Consider the following 17,745-nt stretch of genomic DNA (forward strand, 5'->3'; position numbering starts at 1 on the left):
CTAACATATATAATGCAGAAACCAGATGATTTAGGTGTATGTTATGGATAAAGAAAAATACAAAGTTAACATCTTTATTAGAGGTTTCCCCAGAACCTAGGAGGAAAAGAGGGTGGGGGTGGGAGAGAAATAAAGCTGGACGTCTTGGCTTTTCCATCCTTGAAAGGAATAAGGAAACTCTTAACATGAATGCAGCACAGTTTCTGAGGAACTTATTAAGGAAGCACTTCCTTTAATCAATCAGAAAAGACAGAGGCAGAAATAAGTTAAGGAGGTGGGAGGGGAAATATGGTTGATTGGGTGAGATGAGAGCAGTACATCTCTCTCTATTTTTTCTTCCTAGTTCAATTAACCAAAATATAGTGAGAGGCTATAACGTGCCAAGCACGCGCTAGGCACAGGGAGTGAAAAGACGAATGATACACACAGTCCCTTCCTCAAGACACTGAGAGGGTGGGGAAGCACACAGACTGAGGTGGAGGAAATGCTCAGAAAGGCCTCTCTGGGAGATCACGCTCGCTACCTGAAAGACACCGAACAGAACCTCAAGGGGTATGAAAAAGGGTAGAAGACTGTTCACTCACTCTCTCAAATCAGCAAGCAGACCAAATAAGGAAACAAGGGGTGAACCCTTTACTCCAAAGTACTTTTCAAAGTACTTTCCAAACTACTGTGTATCCCATACAAACCCCAAAAAAGCATACAGTATAGAACGTCCCTTTAGAGTTAAAACCCTCTCCTTCCTCTGTGCTCCCATAACAATTTGCTCACAACCTAATATGAACCTTAACTCCTTATGAATAATTATGAATGGTTACTTAGCTGCCTGCTTCATCTAGGACTGTGAGCTCTTTGAAAATCAAGATTATCTTACTCACCTTTTTTTTTTGGTGAGGAAGATTGTCCCTGAGCTAACATCTGTGCCAATCTTCCTCTGTTTTGTATGTGGGACCTGCCACAGCATGGCTTGATGAGCAGTGTGTAGGTCCACACCTGGGATCCGAACCCACAAACCCCAGGCCACCAAAGAAGAGTGAGCAAACTTAACCACTATGCCACCAGGCCAGCCCCTCTTACTATTCCTTTTGTACTTAACACCAACCACAGTGCATATTCAGCACTCCACACATTTGCTGAGTTGAATCAGTTCTATTTTACAATGGTATTTGTGTCTGGCCAATGCTAAGCTCCAGAGTAAGAATCATGCAGACATTCCTTGAGACACCCAGGCCAGCACTAACCAACAGTGGGCTGATCTATTTCTAAGGGTGTCATTTAGCAAGCTCTTGTTTGGGGGACCTTCAGCCCTGAGTCTGTTTTTAAAACTCCATCTCCTAAACACACAAGGGCAGCGGAGAGCAGAGAAATTGTCTCCGTATCTACATCTATGTTTTTCATTTGGGAGTGGGAAACCTGGGGATGGTTTTTTTCTAAAATTTTCTAAATTGTCTTTCTTTAAGCAAACAACAATCTAAAGAGGTAGCTTGCTTGCCTGACAAAAAACTAAAAAGAATAAAGCAAGAAACATTAATATTATCTAAGAAGCTGACAAATCTCCGAGGGTGGCAGCTCGGCTCTCCCTCCCCCTCACGCCGCCCTCTCACCTCCTGGCTCACACTCCTCCCCACCCCCGCCCACCGGGCCTTTATTTTTACCTAAAATATTATCACCTGATTACAGAAGAGTTCGCAGCAGCCAGAGAGGAGAGTTGGTTACAAATCATTAACAAAGAGCAATTCGGAATCCAACTTCTGTCTTATTGGACTAACTTTTATTTCCATTTTATTCGGCCACGTTTAGGCACTCATCTCAAGCTAGTCCCACCAGTGCGCTTGATTGCAAAAAGAAACAAAACTCGCCAACTTGTAAACAACAAATGGAAGTCAAGATCTCTAGAGAAACCACTGTTAAGAAATTCAAAGTGTCCCACATTTGCCGTGTGCTTGGATACTAAAAGGGAGAGCTCAGCATGACGGTACCATATGTATGCAGATCAAGTACCGAATTCCCAGCAAGTCTATTTCTAAGTGAGGGCCAACAGTTTTATAAGCTGGCTTGCAAAGAAGAAATGCTTCGGCAGTCATTCAATAAGAAGAGAAATCTTGACGTGAAATAACAATTCTTTCAGCTCTCTATAGGGTCAAGGATTTAAGCTTCGCAGAGAAAATGCAGTGCCAAGATGGGGAAAAGTCATTACAATGCACCGAAAATCTCTCTCATCTAAAATGTCATTCCGACTTGTACTCTTGTAATAGAAAGTGTTAAGCATGAAGCTCATATTACAATCTATTTCTTAACTCCTACTTTTGATTAAACAAGAGAGTTGCACAAAAGGTCCAGGCCTAGTATCTGGTGCTTAATTGTTTCCTTCTCTTTTCCCTTTGAAAGTGAAAGGACTGTGAGCATGTTTCTCATTTCCTTAGAAGAATTATCAAGCCTCTCTGAATCTCGGTTTCTTCCTACGAAGGATAATAACACCACCTCAGCCAGTCACTGTGAGGGGTAAAAGACACAACAGATGTAAACAGCTAATTGTAAGCAGGTGCTCAGTAGAAAGAGTTCTCATTATTGGCACTGTTTTATTTTTTTTAGAGTGATTTTGGTATAAACTGCATATCCAAACTTCTAACATTTACAACATTCACCAAAACCCAATTTAAATAGATAAACTGTGCTCAAATCTTGTTGGTGTTACACAGAAAACCTCCAAGTTAGTGAAGCTCCTTTCTTATTAGATATTTCTAAAACAAGAGATTGTTCAAAGTGTCAGCTTTGGGATTTTAATAATAAAATAGAATTATCCATCTATAGTCTAGTTCGTTTTTCATCAAAAATCAGTTTCCAAAAAGAAAATCCAATTGTACCAACACAAAAATCCTAGTTGTGGCTGGTTGAAAAATCTGAGATCTTGTTGAAAAAGACAAGAATATGTCCTTTAGCAGCTCTGAGGTAGTTAAGTTGAAAATGCCAAGGAAAGTGGTATTTTTGTGGTTATTTTATTACCCTTTCCAGCAATTTTCCACTTGGATACCTTTTAAACTTGCAATTTAGCCCACACTTTCTCCTTTATTGTATTTCAATCTGGGAGGCAAATATGTTAATCAACTTAATCGAAGAGCTGGAACCACCAAGAATTCTCCTTCTAGTTTTACTATTGATTTAGCTCTTAAATTTCCATTAATTAAATTAGGATAATAACCTGACTACTTGCAGGACAGCGTTGGCAAGAACTCTCGTGCTTCATCTCCGCATCTCCCCTCCATTTCCCACTGACAGAAAACAATTGTGGAACTAAATTTATCACAGTAAAAGTGCTTCCATTAAAAGATCTGATATTAAGTAAAATTCAGCAATAACCATAAATGACTTCCCTCTTTCCTACAAACCACACATATTCCCTTCTTCTCAACACAGTTCTAATTGCGTCGTATGGAAACCTATGAAATTAATTTCTCCTGGTTTTGGTCACTCCAATCCCTTGAACGAGCCCAAGAGAGCCAAGGGCTGAGCTCTGGAGCTCTCCATTATTTAAAACACATTTAAAGGTCCAAAGGAGACTCTGGGCAAGCAGACTGAGAAGGAGGATGGATGATAAATCAAAATAGTACGGTGTCTTAAAACTAAGTGAAAAGAAAGTTTCAAGAAGGTAGAAGTGATCAATTGTAAACACTGCTGATAAGCAGAGGAAGAGGAAGCCAGATCATCAGATCTGACAAGATAGAGGTTGCTATTGGCGCACACGGGCATGGTTTCTGTGGAACAGTGGAATCAAAGCCTGATTAGAACTGTCATGAGGATGGGAGCTGAGAACAAGGAGACACTGAGGTTTGCTGTAAAGGATGGGAAAAAAGTTGGTAGGCATGGGGGCATCGAAACAAGGGAGGTTTCTTTTTCCCTTTTGTTTAAGATTGCTGATAATAGAGCACGTTACTGCAGAGGAGATAGGACACATGGAATGATGCAACACAGAAAAGAGAGAATTATGGCAGCAAAGTTCTTGAGGAAGTGAAAAGAGACGGAATCCAGTACACAAGTAAAGGGTTGTCTCAAAATGGGGAAAGAGACACTTTCATTGTAACAGAAGGCTACAGATGTGGGCTGGCTGGTTGATGGAAAAATAACATAATCTGATCGCTTCTGCTTTCTCAGTGAGCTAAGAAGCAGAATCACTGAGAGTAAGGAGCTGGGAGGAGGAGCTGGAAATTTGAGAAGAAAGTAGAAAGTGTGAAATAGTAATCTCTAGAGAGAGAAAATCAATCAATAAGGAAATGGGACCTGTGGCCGACTGAACCGCAGAGACTGCATGAAGGCCCACTTGACACGCATAGTAATGAAACTGAAAAGAGATCAGCCAGAATAGTTAGGTATTTTTTTCTAGCCATCAACTGCAAGCTTGGGAAACATTTATTGAGTGTTTATTATGTGCCAAGAATGGTTCTAAGCGTTTTACATTTAATAATACCTCTGAGCCCACAACAACCCCATGAGATAGGTGCACATGAGGAAACTGAGGCACAGAGCTGTTAAGAAATTTATCCAGAGCCACATAGCTAATAAATGTTGGACCCAGGATTCAAGGAGTATATGTCCAGAGCTCACATCTTTAACTTCTAAACTACAGTACCTTTCTGCAAATAGTTGGGATTAGTCAGTGTTGGTCTTCTACCATTTGAGTAAGGCAGGGAAGGAGGCAAGGAAGCTGAGGGTGTTTGCAAGTAATTAGACAATGGAATCTAATCTGGACAAGGAGCAAGTGAGGAGTGCTGGGAAGTAGAGAGTGGTGGACACCAAAAATGGTGGAGTCAATGGCTTGGAAGCCCCAGTGTGATCAAAAAATTATCATAGAGGCAAAGCTGAAAAGAGAGAGTGGTGGCTGGTGACTGGGATGTTAGAAATTGAAAATCTGAGGGCAATATACTTGTTCATAATGACAAAATCTAAGGTTTGACCATGAGAATTGGGAGCTATTGTTGGAGGAGGGGCGAGGAAAAGATTATATGAGAAAATCGGGGATTAGATGTATTTTCTACATGAACCAGGGATAGCAATGGAAGGAAGGATGTATTGGGTGTGAAAATCTTCACCAAGTGAGGAAGATTGGCCAGGAGACTGGGAGATTACTGCAGGACGAAAGGATGCTTATAGTCAGCTAGTCTTGTCCAAATAGGGGTTACCAACTCATCCTAGTTTGCCCAGAATTTTCCCAGTTTTAGCACCGAAAGGCCTACATCTTGGTCCTCCATGAAATTGGGAGGTTGAGAGAGGAGGAAGGATGAGATATTTTCTGGAAGAGGCAATGAAAAGATAACACCTGCTCCATCTGCAGGCCCTGTGTGATGTGGATGTTATGAGTTTTACATTTAAAACCCTGTCATGTGACAGGTACCACTACTCCACTTAACTCCTCATCTCAGAATAGGAGGCTTTGCTCACATTAGCTGATTTATTTGAGGCAGATTTCCACCACATTTTCCTCCAATTTTGTCTGACTTGTTCCCGTAAGGGTAGTAATCATGTTTCCTATCTTCTTAAACCTAATATGCTCTAAAAGCTACAGCTAATTCTCTATGATCAATAAGTGTTGTAACTGCCTGAATGCGCCCAGTGGAAAATATTGCTCAGTTGAGAAACTCATGTCCCACTAAAGAGCCTGAACACTCAAGGAAGGACTGGTATCGCAGTATCCCCCTACTCCCACATGCCTGAAATAAGAAATCTCTCTGCCACGGAAGCATCCGCAACTCCCACCCCACTATTTCGAAGACTTCTGGGCCTAGAATATGGAGAATCATAGTATTTCATAGATAGAAGAAACCTTAAAGATACTTTAGAAGTTACTAAAGAGTCATGGAAACCATCTTCTTTGATTGAATCCTTACATGAACTCTCCACTCAGATTATGCACTAAATGTCGTTTCTGCGCGTTTCTAGTTTCACATGGCAACAAATGCTGCATGCTGTTTTCCAATTTGTTTTAGTATTGCACGTCAACAAAATTTGTGGCATATTAAGTGATTTCAGAATAGTATGTGCACAGAAAAAGGCTGAAAGAATACATAAAAGGTTAACTGAAAAATAATCCAAAAGCTGCAATGAGACCATCAGGATGGTCTGAGCTGTCTTCCGGGTCTTTCCTGCCTTCTTCTCTCCTTGCTCTTATCAGTAAACTTCTCAAAAGCAATTTCTTCAACTCCAATTCACTCTTGGGTTTGCAATCTGATTTTGGCCCACACTCTCTAATTACTATTACTAGTCACTAATTACTATTTTGATAGTCATTTCTGAGAAAATTCCAATTTCCTCTACTTTTATTATTTTGAGCATATACAGAATGAACTGTGTAACTACATACGAGCTAATTTTTATACAATTGTTAGTCACACAAATTTATAAGTGAGAAAAAAATCCTTTGATAGAAACCACATATCCACAATTCGAGGTTTAAACGTCCATCCTGCCAAATTCAGTACCCATCCCTCCTTGAAATTTCAGCAACACTAAAAACATTACCTATCTCTTCTTCCCAAAATTTTCTCACCGCTGTCCTATTTATTAAATATTTCTTCTCTTATTCTATTATTTTCTTTCCTTCCCTCTACCTTCAAAATTAGTTCATTATTTTATATAATTCTTGAACATTTAGCAATACTTTATGTCATCTCTCCTTTTAAAATTCTTTTTCTCTGAATGTATTTCCTGAATATTCCTTCTTTGGCTTCCTTAGTGGCTTTTTGTCTTCTTCTGGTCTCAAAGGCAGGTCATTTTCAAGAACCTACACTTGGACTTCACCCTTCTTTCTACAAAATTCTCCCTTCTTTCTTCATTAGTCATGTTGTCTCTTCTTGTGATTTCATTGGCCATTTCTAAACAGAATGTATCCCAAACCCAAACCTTTTTAGAATTCCTTCCTGCAGTTCCAACCTGTTGCTGAACATCTCCACCTGGGCGTCCCGCAGTCACCTCACACTCCATTTAAAATCACACCCATCTTCCCAACCAAAACCAGTTCTTCTTCTGATTTCCCTAAATCGGGTTAAAGAAGCTGCCAATGTCAGGGTCACCCAAACTTGATAACTGTATTTTTAATATATCCTAGTCAGTTAAAAAGGTTACCTTATTCTACCTCCACCATACGTCTGACAATCATTTCTTCTTATTCACTTCAATCATAATAGCTTCTTAATTGTGTTAATCGCCACCTTCCAGTTCATCTAGAATACTGTTGCCAAATTAATCTTCCAAAACCCAATGTTATAAAATCCTTTATCCAGAAACTTTTGACAGCCTTCTACTGTATGGCAAAATAAACTCAACCTACCTAGCCTGGCATCCTAGCCCCTCCAGGTGTATGCATTTCTCTGATAATACTTATGTGACAAAAGAGTCACACCTCTTAGATTCTAAAATCAGAAACAAGGAAATCCGGAATAATCAAAATTACCCTGGAAAAGCCCTTGGACAGGCGCTCCACTGGAGACCACGAGTTGGTTCGGCACAGGCAGTTTTTCCTCCAGCGTTGGAACAGATTCCTGTTTCTTTGGTTGAGCACCAGATGAAGTAGTTGGCTTGCTTTTAGGGTCCATTTTAAACGAAAAATGCATATATGCATATCTTTAAAAATTAGAATCACACTCAGCTCAGTGATATGTTCACACTTGAGAGGCCCCCAGGACAGAGACAAGTGGAGGGAACCACAGATTCACATCTTTCCTGACCTACTCACACCGGGGAATCATTGAAAGCAACGATGGGCAGTCTTGCCAGCACTATTTAAATTGGAATTTTTCTCTCTGTTTTATTTCTGGGACTGTTAGTTTGCTTTTGTTTTGTTAAAATGATGTCATTCCACTTCTGTCTTCTTTAAAAGTTATCTAGATACTTTACTTCTTCCCCAGAACTTGGAGGAGAGGAATCATGCCATATGCCTATTCGTATCTTCTCCCGCACTTAACACTGCACTGAGTCACCGTAAATATTCTCTCAACAAATCCAATTTGCTTTGATTTGTTTATAATAGTTAAGTGGATACCAGGGTACTTTCTAACAGAATATGCCGAATGAAAATATTTCCTATTTTATTAAGAATCTATATCTTTTTCCACGAACGCATATTGACAAAGTCTTTTCTACTGCAATTTTTAAAAAGCAGCGGCTATTTTTTCCACAATAAATTGGTCCATTTTAAATACAATAATAAAATAATAGTAAACTCCAGTGGAGGCAGTGAAATAGAAATATACTTGCTATCTATATTTGATAAAAATACACGTTAAAGTATATGTATATTTAAATACAGACTCATATATCTCCGTTCCAAATTAATAAGTATAATCTAGAGATGTCATATTAAACTAATAACAAGGAAATTACTGTAGTATGTCATCACGACTATATTAAAATCACCAAAGAAACTGATAGCATTCCTGCCGTAGACTATGTAAGGTTTGCCAGTGTTAATTTACATATACCCTATAAATAGAATCAAAACCTCCCAGAAAATCATAATTATACTACCCCACGTAACCTAAGATTGTTACTAGAGCCATTTAAATATTTACCTTGGGGAAGTATAAGATATCCAGAGCTGCATCTGGGAGTCAATTTAAATAAACTACCCTGGCATTTTGAGGGACACACAAAAATAAACTTTGGACTCACGGCCCCATCCTCTAGATACCTGTATTTGATTCTTCCTGAAATTTAGTCATAGGATCTACCCTGTAGCATCCGAGAGTGCACACTCGACAGATTTGACAAGTCATCTTGAGCAGGGGCAGTGCCAGTGGACATGCCCCAGACGTACCCAAAGGGAAACTATAAGAGTGACTCTAGGCGGTGTCACACACCCTTGCTTCCCTGGGCAACATCCGCGGGGCTTCGAGAATGTTCCTAGGAACGTTGATCCCCGAGTGAAGGTTGGAGCTTTCCAGCGACCACTAGAGGGCTGCGGGGAGCGCTACTGCAGGCTGCCCCCTGGGGGTCGGAGAAGGAAATGGCTCCAGCGATGTGATGAAGTCTACACGTTGAGCGCCAACCCGCAACCGGCCCTGAGCCTAAAACAGAGACCCAGTGAATGCAGGGGCTGGACCTCGGGTATTTGAAGCTAGACAGGTCATGGATGCCAGGCGTGCTTAGTAGAGAAGGACCTTCATATCTAGAAGTTTGTAGCTTTTCACACATATCCAAAGATGTTGCCCTGAAGGAGAAAAGTTATATTCAGAACTAGAAAAATAATAGAATTTAGACACACTTTGGAATCAAACAGACTTGTATTCCAATTACAGTTTTGCCTTTTACTAGCATGGTGTGGTGAGTGAGTAATATATTTAATCTCTCCAGTCTTCAGGTTCCTTATCTGGAAAATGTAAAGTGCTTGGTATAGACGGTGCTTCAAAAATAGAATGCATTCGATAAAATACACTGTTGTGGTTGTTTTCATTTAACCTACTTGTTTTGTTACTTTTTTTTAACCTAATACAGTGGGATTCTTTGAGACTCTGGGTATATCATTCAGTGCTCTCCCCAGCTACCTTTAATAAAATCTGGCCTCTCTGTCAAGATCCACACAGACTCCAGACCAATAAGAGCCAGACCTGGTGAAACATGAGTTGCCCCGGAAAAGTCTATTGCTCCCAGATCTGCTGTTTTGTACTTTAGGCATAGACTTGTAATTGTTCTCGTGAACATCAGACTGCAGCCTATCTAACTCCCCACCTAGTGGTGCCAACATGTCTAAATGGAACTTTCATCTGCATGTCTGGTACCTTGATTCACCAAGGAGTCGGTAGCCTGATCCTGAATTGCAATCTCGAGAATTGGCAGGATGGGGAGGAAATGTAGTACGAGGGGCCAAGCTACCTACCTAATGCCTGCCAGTCCCTTTGCCTAGTACTGGTCTCTGCACCTCGGTTCCAGCTATTAAGCATCCCAACATGGGGCACCAATGGCTCCCTGTTTAATGAATCTAATCCAGCCTGGTGCTGCCACCCAGAAGTTTCCCCCGTCCCATCTGTCTTTGCATCAGACTGTTGGACACTGACGTCAGCCCGAGTTTAAACTGTTATACCCTCAGCTTAGATTTTAAACTTTCGGTCTCCTTAGAGTCCATTTTCCCAAGCCCTCATTGCACAAACAGCCCACCTTAGTCTCAGATTGTTCCTTTCTCCGTTACAGCTCTCAATGGACCAGACAGTTATGGCTGCATTTTTTTTTAATAAGGAAAGATGAGGGTTGGAGTTATTGTCTGGAGACACTGAACTAGCACTAAGATTCCTCATAGAAGACATGGCTATAGAAATAGGGTCAATTGACACCATTAGTTAATTTCGTTAGTTAATGTTTTTATCAAGGAAACACACAAAAAGACACAGACACAACTATTAAAAGAGTTCTCTGTCCTCTAATCAAGAACGTAATTAATGCACAATAACTATGGATTATTAACTAGTAGGGCAGCTTTTGTCTAATCTCTTTATGGTAGGCCATGTGCTTGGGGTTCTTCTTCATTTTTTTCTTGTAATGATGGATTTTCCTGGATCCATCTGTTCTTCTTCTCTGGAGCCCCTCATGACCAGAAGTATGTATTTCCAGGATAGCAAGATGGGAGTTGAGTGGTGCAGGAATTAATTCATGGCCCAAGAATTGCAAGGGATAATAAATAGTCCACACAGATATTACAACAGAATTTAGACCTTATTAGACCTCAATGTGTCATAATAGATGGACACTGATATTCATCTTAAAGTACTGGCGAGTACCTCACATTTCCTCTCCAGTTTCAGTTTAGCATTCTACCTTTCATGTTCTCATTGATTTGTAAATTAATAAGTTAGTCAGGGAGGAGAAATTAATTTGACCGGATGTTTGTCAATATTATTATGAAAAAATGTTCAAATACTATACTGTACATTCTGTCCTACAAAAACAAGCGCTATCTCTATCCGTATGTGAAATAGGGAATTTGCCACACCAGTCAATTACGAAAACTAATCTTTGAATTCCTTTGAATTAAACATCAAAGGATTAGATGCCAGAAAAGGCAACAACAGATTTTGTTCCATATCGACGTTATAAAACTGCAACTCTGAAAAGGATTTTTGCAGGAGTTTACTGCTTTCTAGAGTACTGTCATCAAGTTTTGACAGAAAGTATTTCAAGCACCCAATTAGGAAAACAAACAGCTATTAAATGTCCAAAATGTCTATCATCATGGATGTTTCAATAATAGAATAATGTTCACATGTTTCCTTCTGCCTCGTTCTTGAAAAGTACTCAGTTCAAGGTGTGTTCATTCATTCTTACAAATATATTTTCCCACTCTGTCAAAAAGAGAAGCATAATTCAACTGAAGTGTATCAGAACTGTACTTCCTTATACCATATTATGTGTCAAGCTGTAAATAACGTGAACTTTTTATGAATACATTATGCATGGGATATGTTCCCAGGGTTGCATATAAAGAGTATTTTAATGACATACATTTTTTTAGGTAACCAAAAGCAAGTTGCTATTTCAACAACCCATGGACTGAATATAAAGCAATTTTAAAGTGTTCTAACACAAGGTCTGAAGTCCTGGTGCCCAAAATATTGACAAGCCAACACAGTAAGCTTTATCTAGAAAATTAATCCCTTTAGGAAATTATGTCAGCCACTGTGGACATTTTTTTTTTCATACTTCAAGTATTTACTACCATATGATTAGAATTTCTGTTTTAGTGTTGAATGTCTTAAAATGGTGTCTATCACTGCATACACTTTAGATATAAATGCACATATACAATTTTTATTTTATTAAGTTATGTGAATGATTGGGAAACGCAGAGCCAAAAATTTTATCATTTGTAGCAGGGAAAGCAAACAAATATCATGCATAATGTGAAAAGGCTCACGATATATTATATTAAAAAGCTGGGTATAAACTTGAGATAAAGAATAATCTTGACTTCATGAAAAGAAAAAATACATTCTTATGAAAACCTGGAAGAAATCCAACAAAATGCTAACTGTAGATATCTCTTTGAGGATGCAAGTTCTTTCTTTGTATATTTCTGTATTTTTCCATTCTCTACAATAAATGCTAATTTTATTTTCAGAAAAAAAATGACACTTCTTTATTAAACAAGTGTTTTTTGAGCACCTGCTATAAGCTGGGTACTGTTCTAGGCACTGAGTGTGCAGCAGGAAAGAAAACATATAAGTAAATAGAATGTTAGATGTGGACAAATGCTATGGAGGGAAAAAAAAAGCAGGTTAGGGAGATAGGGAAATATAGGGAACGGGGAAGTGTGAGTTTGTACAGGGCGGTCAGGGAAGGCGTTACTACTGAGTCAACATGCAGGGAGGGAGAGCCGTGCAGAAAGTGGAAGAGTGAATCCTGAGGGATGTGGGAGAAGAGTCATCTAGGCTGAAGAAATAGCAGGTGAAAATCACCGATGTAGAAGGGTGCCTGGCATGTTTGAAGAAGGGCGAGAGCTGGAGGAGAAGAGTGGTAGATGATGAGCTCAGAGAAGGAGCTCAGAATCAGGGCTTGAGACATTGACAAGACATCGGCTTAGAGAGACCACTGGAGGGCTTCAAGGAGGAGTGCGTGGTCTGACTTACATTTGAAAGGGGGTGCCCTGGCTCTTATATGCAGAATAGACTGTGGAGCACAGAGGTGGAAGTTGGGAGACAAGTCAGAAGTTGTTCCAGGGATCCAGAGAGAGATGAAGATGGTTTGGATCAGAATGTCACTGGAAGGGTGATGAGAAGTGATCAGATATGAAGGTGCACTATACGCTAAGGGTGAATGAGTGAGGGATTTGAGAATTGTTCATAATGAGGTTAAAGTGTATATTTGCATATGTGACTGTTAATTTTATGTGTCAACTTGACTAGGTTAAGTGATGCCCAGATAGCTGGTAAAACATTATTTCTAGATGTGTCTGTGAGGGTGTTTCTAGAAGAGATTAGCATTTGTATTGGTAGACTGAGTAAAGTTAATGGCCCTCACCAACGTGGGTGGGCATCATGCAATCTGTTGAGGGCCTAAATAGAACAGGTGGAGGAAAGGTGAATTTGCTATCCCTGCTTGAGCTAGGACATCCATCTTCTCCAGTCCTGGGCCATCAGCGCTCCTGCTTCTCAGGCCTTTGGACTCAGCTGAACAACACCACTGGCTTTCCTGGGTCTCCAGCTGCAGACGGCAGACCTCTCAGCGTCCATAATTGCATCAGACAATTCCTACAATAAATCTCCTCTTATATAAATCTATGGAGACCCTAATGATTCTCTTTCTCTGAAGAACCCTAATACAGCCTGTTTCCTTATATGAAAGGTCTAATGTTTAATAACTCAATGTCTCAGTTTTTCTGTGTCTTAAGAAAGGTCTTACAACAACAATTTACTGCAAAAATATATTGGGTTTTTATTTTAGCACAGAAAGAATTAGTAAACTTTTACTTTGATTATACATAGGAAACTTTAGCCAGGTACAGTTAAGTTTCCACACTATATTCTTGCTGGTTCTTGAAGAATTAGTGTCATGCATCCAGTGAACACTCATGAGACAATTTTTCTAAAATACAGTACAGTCATCTTTTAAACAGCCTATGCATCTAAAGCGAGAAAATGGCCTTACTGCATCTTAAATCATACCATCCCTGTTCTCAGACAGTTAGTTTGCGAGGATGGTCACATGCTGACCCTGAGGGACAGGTTTATTAAGAGAGCAACTTAAATCACTAATTCTTCAAAAACTGATTCCAGAGGATATTGAAAAAAATGTCACCTTTATGAAAAGGCTGTTTTTAATGTTAATTCCAAAATATGGAATAAAAGCTTCCAATAGCTAAGAATTTAAACTTTAAAACAAATAGCCGTGGGTTTGAGTCCCTGCTCACCTTTCACCAGCTGTGTGACCTTGAGCTGGTCACTTAAGCTCTCTGAGCCTCAGTTTCCTCAACTGTAAAATGTAACCATAATGAATACCTCAAAAGTGATTAGGAACGATTTTTGCTTTGTGAATTCCTAAAGTCTCCTGGATATCAGGGTCTGTGCTTGCCTTTAACCCCAGATTTTCCACTCCAGCCAACTTTCCTTCTTACAGTCTCCCAGTGTGACAGCTCCTGATTACCATGCCCAGGCGATTTCTACGGCAGTGGAAAATACATATAGGAGGCGCTCTGTGAAAGTAGATGTTACCCTCACTTCTACGTCTCTTTAGTGCTGTTTACTTTTGGCTACACCTTCTAGTTCACCTTGTTATTGAATTATTGTCTTCATTGTTAACTACACTTATTCTGTTTCTTCTTTGTGCCAGATGCATTTTGCTAGGCACTTTCATAAAGTTGTCTCATTTAATTTTAACAGACATCCTGAATGACGATGTTATTTTTCAGAGGCAGGCAGAATAGCGGCCTCCAAAGAAGATCATGCTGTAATTCCCAGGCCCTGTGATTACGGTATTTTACCCGGCAAAGGGGCCTTTGCAGATGTGATTAAGTTTAAGGACCTTGAGATGTAGAGATTGTCCTGGATTCTCTGGTGGGCCCAATCTAATCACGGGTGTGCTTAAAGGAGGAGAACATTTCCTGGTTGGGATCAGAAGACTAGAGAAGATGGCAGTGTAGGAAGGAATCAACCCACCATTTCTGGGGGCCACAAGCCCAGAAATGAGGTGTCCCCCAGAAGCTGGAAAAGAGGAGCAAATGGGTTCTCCCCTAGAGCTGCCAGGAAAGAACACAGCCCTGCTGACGCCTTAATGTCAGCCCAGGGAGACTCCTGTCAGACTTCGGATCTCCAGAACTCTGTGATAACAAATTTGTGTTGTTTCAGGCCACTAAGTTTGTGGTAGTTTGTTACAGCAGCAATAGGAAATTAATATACATCATTTCTCATAAATTTTAAAATTTTAGAGAAATAAGGTCTTCTGTTCTAATGTTTGCTCAGCTACATCTTCTGGGTTCCTCTCCCTTCGCTTTCTCATCAGCCTTTGTTGTCCCAGGTCTAGCCACCCACCTGTCCTCGAACGCTCTGTCACACGCATTTAAAGCATAGACTATCACTTCTTTTATGTTGATATCAAAGTGCCAAATTTTTATCTATCCCTTATTCAGTGGCATATGTGCAGATAGTAACTGTACAGAAAAAAATGCCATCATAGACTTTAGCCAAAAAGGTAAATATGTGGGACCTTAAATATGTATCCATAATGAATCCAAATCTGACAGTTTGCAAATGCCCTAATTAAGACTTAAATAAATAGACTAGCTCTACCAGACTCCATGCAATGAGCTCCCCAAATTGAAGCCTTGGGCACAAAGCTTGATATGTCTGGCTTTTTCACCTGGGTCTGGGAGATAAGTCAATTTGACCTTTCATTACAAGAAACCAAGAATGGAAAGATCCATCTGGCCTCAGGCCTAAAACCACATTCTCCCATTCCAGATTACCTTGTCATTATAATAGATGAAACCTTGACTCTCCTGGTACATGAATTAAAGAAATTGAATATTTTATCTAGTCTGTGAATGCATCACACTGGATTATACTGATATTTATATATATATATATCTATCTTTAAATTGAACTGTGAGCTCCCTGGGTAGCCTGTTCAGTGCTGTGTTCTCAGCACCCAACACAGTTTACATCACTGTGGGTAGACTCTCAGGAAATCTTGAAAAAATCATTAATTAACTAAACAAGAGGGCAAATGATAGACCAGGTCAAGTTTGTTTGCTCGTCTCTGTACTTCCCTAGCAGTCCCCTTCTTCTATGTGTGGGTACTAGTTTCCTTTTCCAACCTCTCAATACTCCGCCATGCTGGTCCTTGGTCCTCTCATGCTAGTCCCTTCATATGCCCACCTGCCTCCAGCTCAGTTCAATCCTATACTTTCCCATCCAGGGAGAATAAGGGATAAGATGTTTGTTTCTGAACTGACTCAGCTGCAAGATGGCTTCAATTCTCTGGATGAGACAACTGTTTACAGGTGACTCCTTTACTTCTGGATGCTTTTGAGGGTTCGTCGGAAGCTCCTATGCTGGGTCCCTCCAGCAGTAACTTCAGTGAAGGGGACAGTACCTCTCCTTTGCCTGACCCCTTTCTGGCTTTATCCTCCACACAGACACTCTTCCAGGAAATGCTCTTAGACAGGACTTCTGATGGCTCTAAACAGCTCTCTCTACTATGTGGACCTTATCTAGTCTACGAGGAACATTCATACATCTTCTAACCCACAGCTAGAGGAGAGTGCACTTGCTTCCCAGACACAGCAACTGGTGTCCACTCTCCCACACACTGGCTCACAGCTAGTCTCTCCTGCACTCAGGACCTCCTGGTGGCAATCAGACCTCAGTCTCTGGGTCTCCCAAAATCCAGGAGACACATCTCAAGCTCTTGGAGTAGTCCCACTGAAGCCCCCTTTCTCCAGGTTTGAGATAAAGGTGGGGAAAACACTTATCCTACCTCCTTGAAAGGAAGGTATTGGAATAACAACTTAGAATTTCTCTCCTAAAAATATTTTCACAAATACTCCCTTTTTTCAGCTTTTCTACCTTTCATGTCATTAATAGGATGATAAGCCTTCTCGGTTTGCCCAGAACCGTCCCAGTTTTAGCAATAAAAGTCCTGCATCTCAGCAAACCCTCAGCCCAGGCAAAGGGTGACAGTTGATAACTCTACCTTTGGATGAAAGGTCCAAGAGTTATAAAACTGAGTTTTGTTCACATGCTTTCAAAAGCCGAATTATGATGTGGCATCTAACTTTGGTACACAGTATCAATATTATCCTATTGTCTCAAATTTTCAACATTACATCCCATTACTTACATACATATACACAAATACATATAGGCCAGATAGAACTGTTGTGATTATTTTCGTCTTACAGAAGAGCAAATAAAGGCTTACAGGATTCAATAACTTGTTCAAAGTCTCAGTTTGGCTGAGAATGTGAAGCAACTAGAATTCTTATACATTGCTGGTAAAATGTAAAATGGCATATTTGGAAAACAGTTTGACAGTTTCTTTGAAAGTTAAGTCCACACTACCCGTATGACTCAGTAAGCCCATTTCGAGGAATTTACCCAAGAGAAGTTAAAGCATTTTATTTTCTGTGGCAAAATTTTTGTACATAAATGTTCATGGCAGCTTCATCCATAATAGCCCAAACTGGAAACACCTAAATGTCTATTAACAGAATAGATTTTTAAAAATTGTGGTATATATGTGCAATGGCATACTTCTCAACAAGAAAAGCAACTAAACTATTGATACATTCAACAACATGGATGAATCTCAAAAATATCACACAGCTGAGCAAAAGAAGCTGGCTTGAAAGACTACATGAAGTATTATGAAACTAGACAAATGTAATCTGTACTGATAGAAAGCAAAGAAGCAGTTGCCTGGGACTAAGAGTGGGGAAAGGGGCTTAGGGGGGTTACACCTTGGAAGGTGTACAAGGGAATATTTTGTACTGATGGATATGTACTATATCTTGATTGTGGGTAGTTCCCCAGGTGAACAGATTTGTCAAAACTCATCAATCTGCACACTTAAAATTATACCTCAGTAAAATTATTCATAAAACTTAAGGAACTAGAAAAAGAAGAACAAACTAAACTCAAAGCTAGCAAAAGGAAGGAAATAGTAAAAATTAGAGCAGAGATAAATGAAATAGAGAATAAAAAAACAATTAAGAAAACCAATGAGGGGCGGGCTCCGTGGCCGAGTGGTTAAGTTGACGTGCTCCGCTGCGGCGGC

The 17,745-nt window shown here is 40.0% G+C and overlaps 1 protein-coding gene across 4 annotated transcripts in view; it reads right to left on the reverse strand.

The window, feature by feature from the left end:
• NELL2 (neural EGFL like 2) overlaps positions 1 to 8,935 on the reverse strand; it is a 362,368-nt gene extending 353,433 nt beyond the window's left edge. The window contains exon 1 of one of the 4 annotated variants that reach the window (XM_023643416.2): positions 8,678 to 8,935. Coding sequence is in view for 2 of the 4 variants with exons in the window: in XM_023643415.2 (XP_023499183.1) it covers positions 1,671 to 1,723 (53 nt within the window). In the remaining 2 variants the exon portion in view is untranslated. Of the gene's footprint in view, positions 1 to 1,670; positions 1,946 to 8,558 lie in introns of those variants that run through there. The other 3 variants (XM_070271280.1, XM_023643415.2, XM_070271281.1) reach the window with 3 other exon arrangements.
• Positions 8,936 to 17,745: the final 8,810 nt, after the last annotated feature.

This window comes from Equus caballus, chromosome 6 (genome assembly GCF_041296265.1).
Source record: "Equus caballus isolate H_3958 breed thoroughbred chromosome 6, TB-T2T, whole genome shotgun sequence".
In the NCBI taxonomy this organism is placed as follows: domain Eukaryota; kingdom Metazoa; phylum Chordata; class Mammalia; order Perissodactyla; family Equidae; genus Equus; species Equus caballus.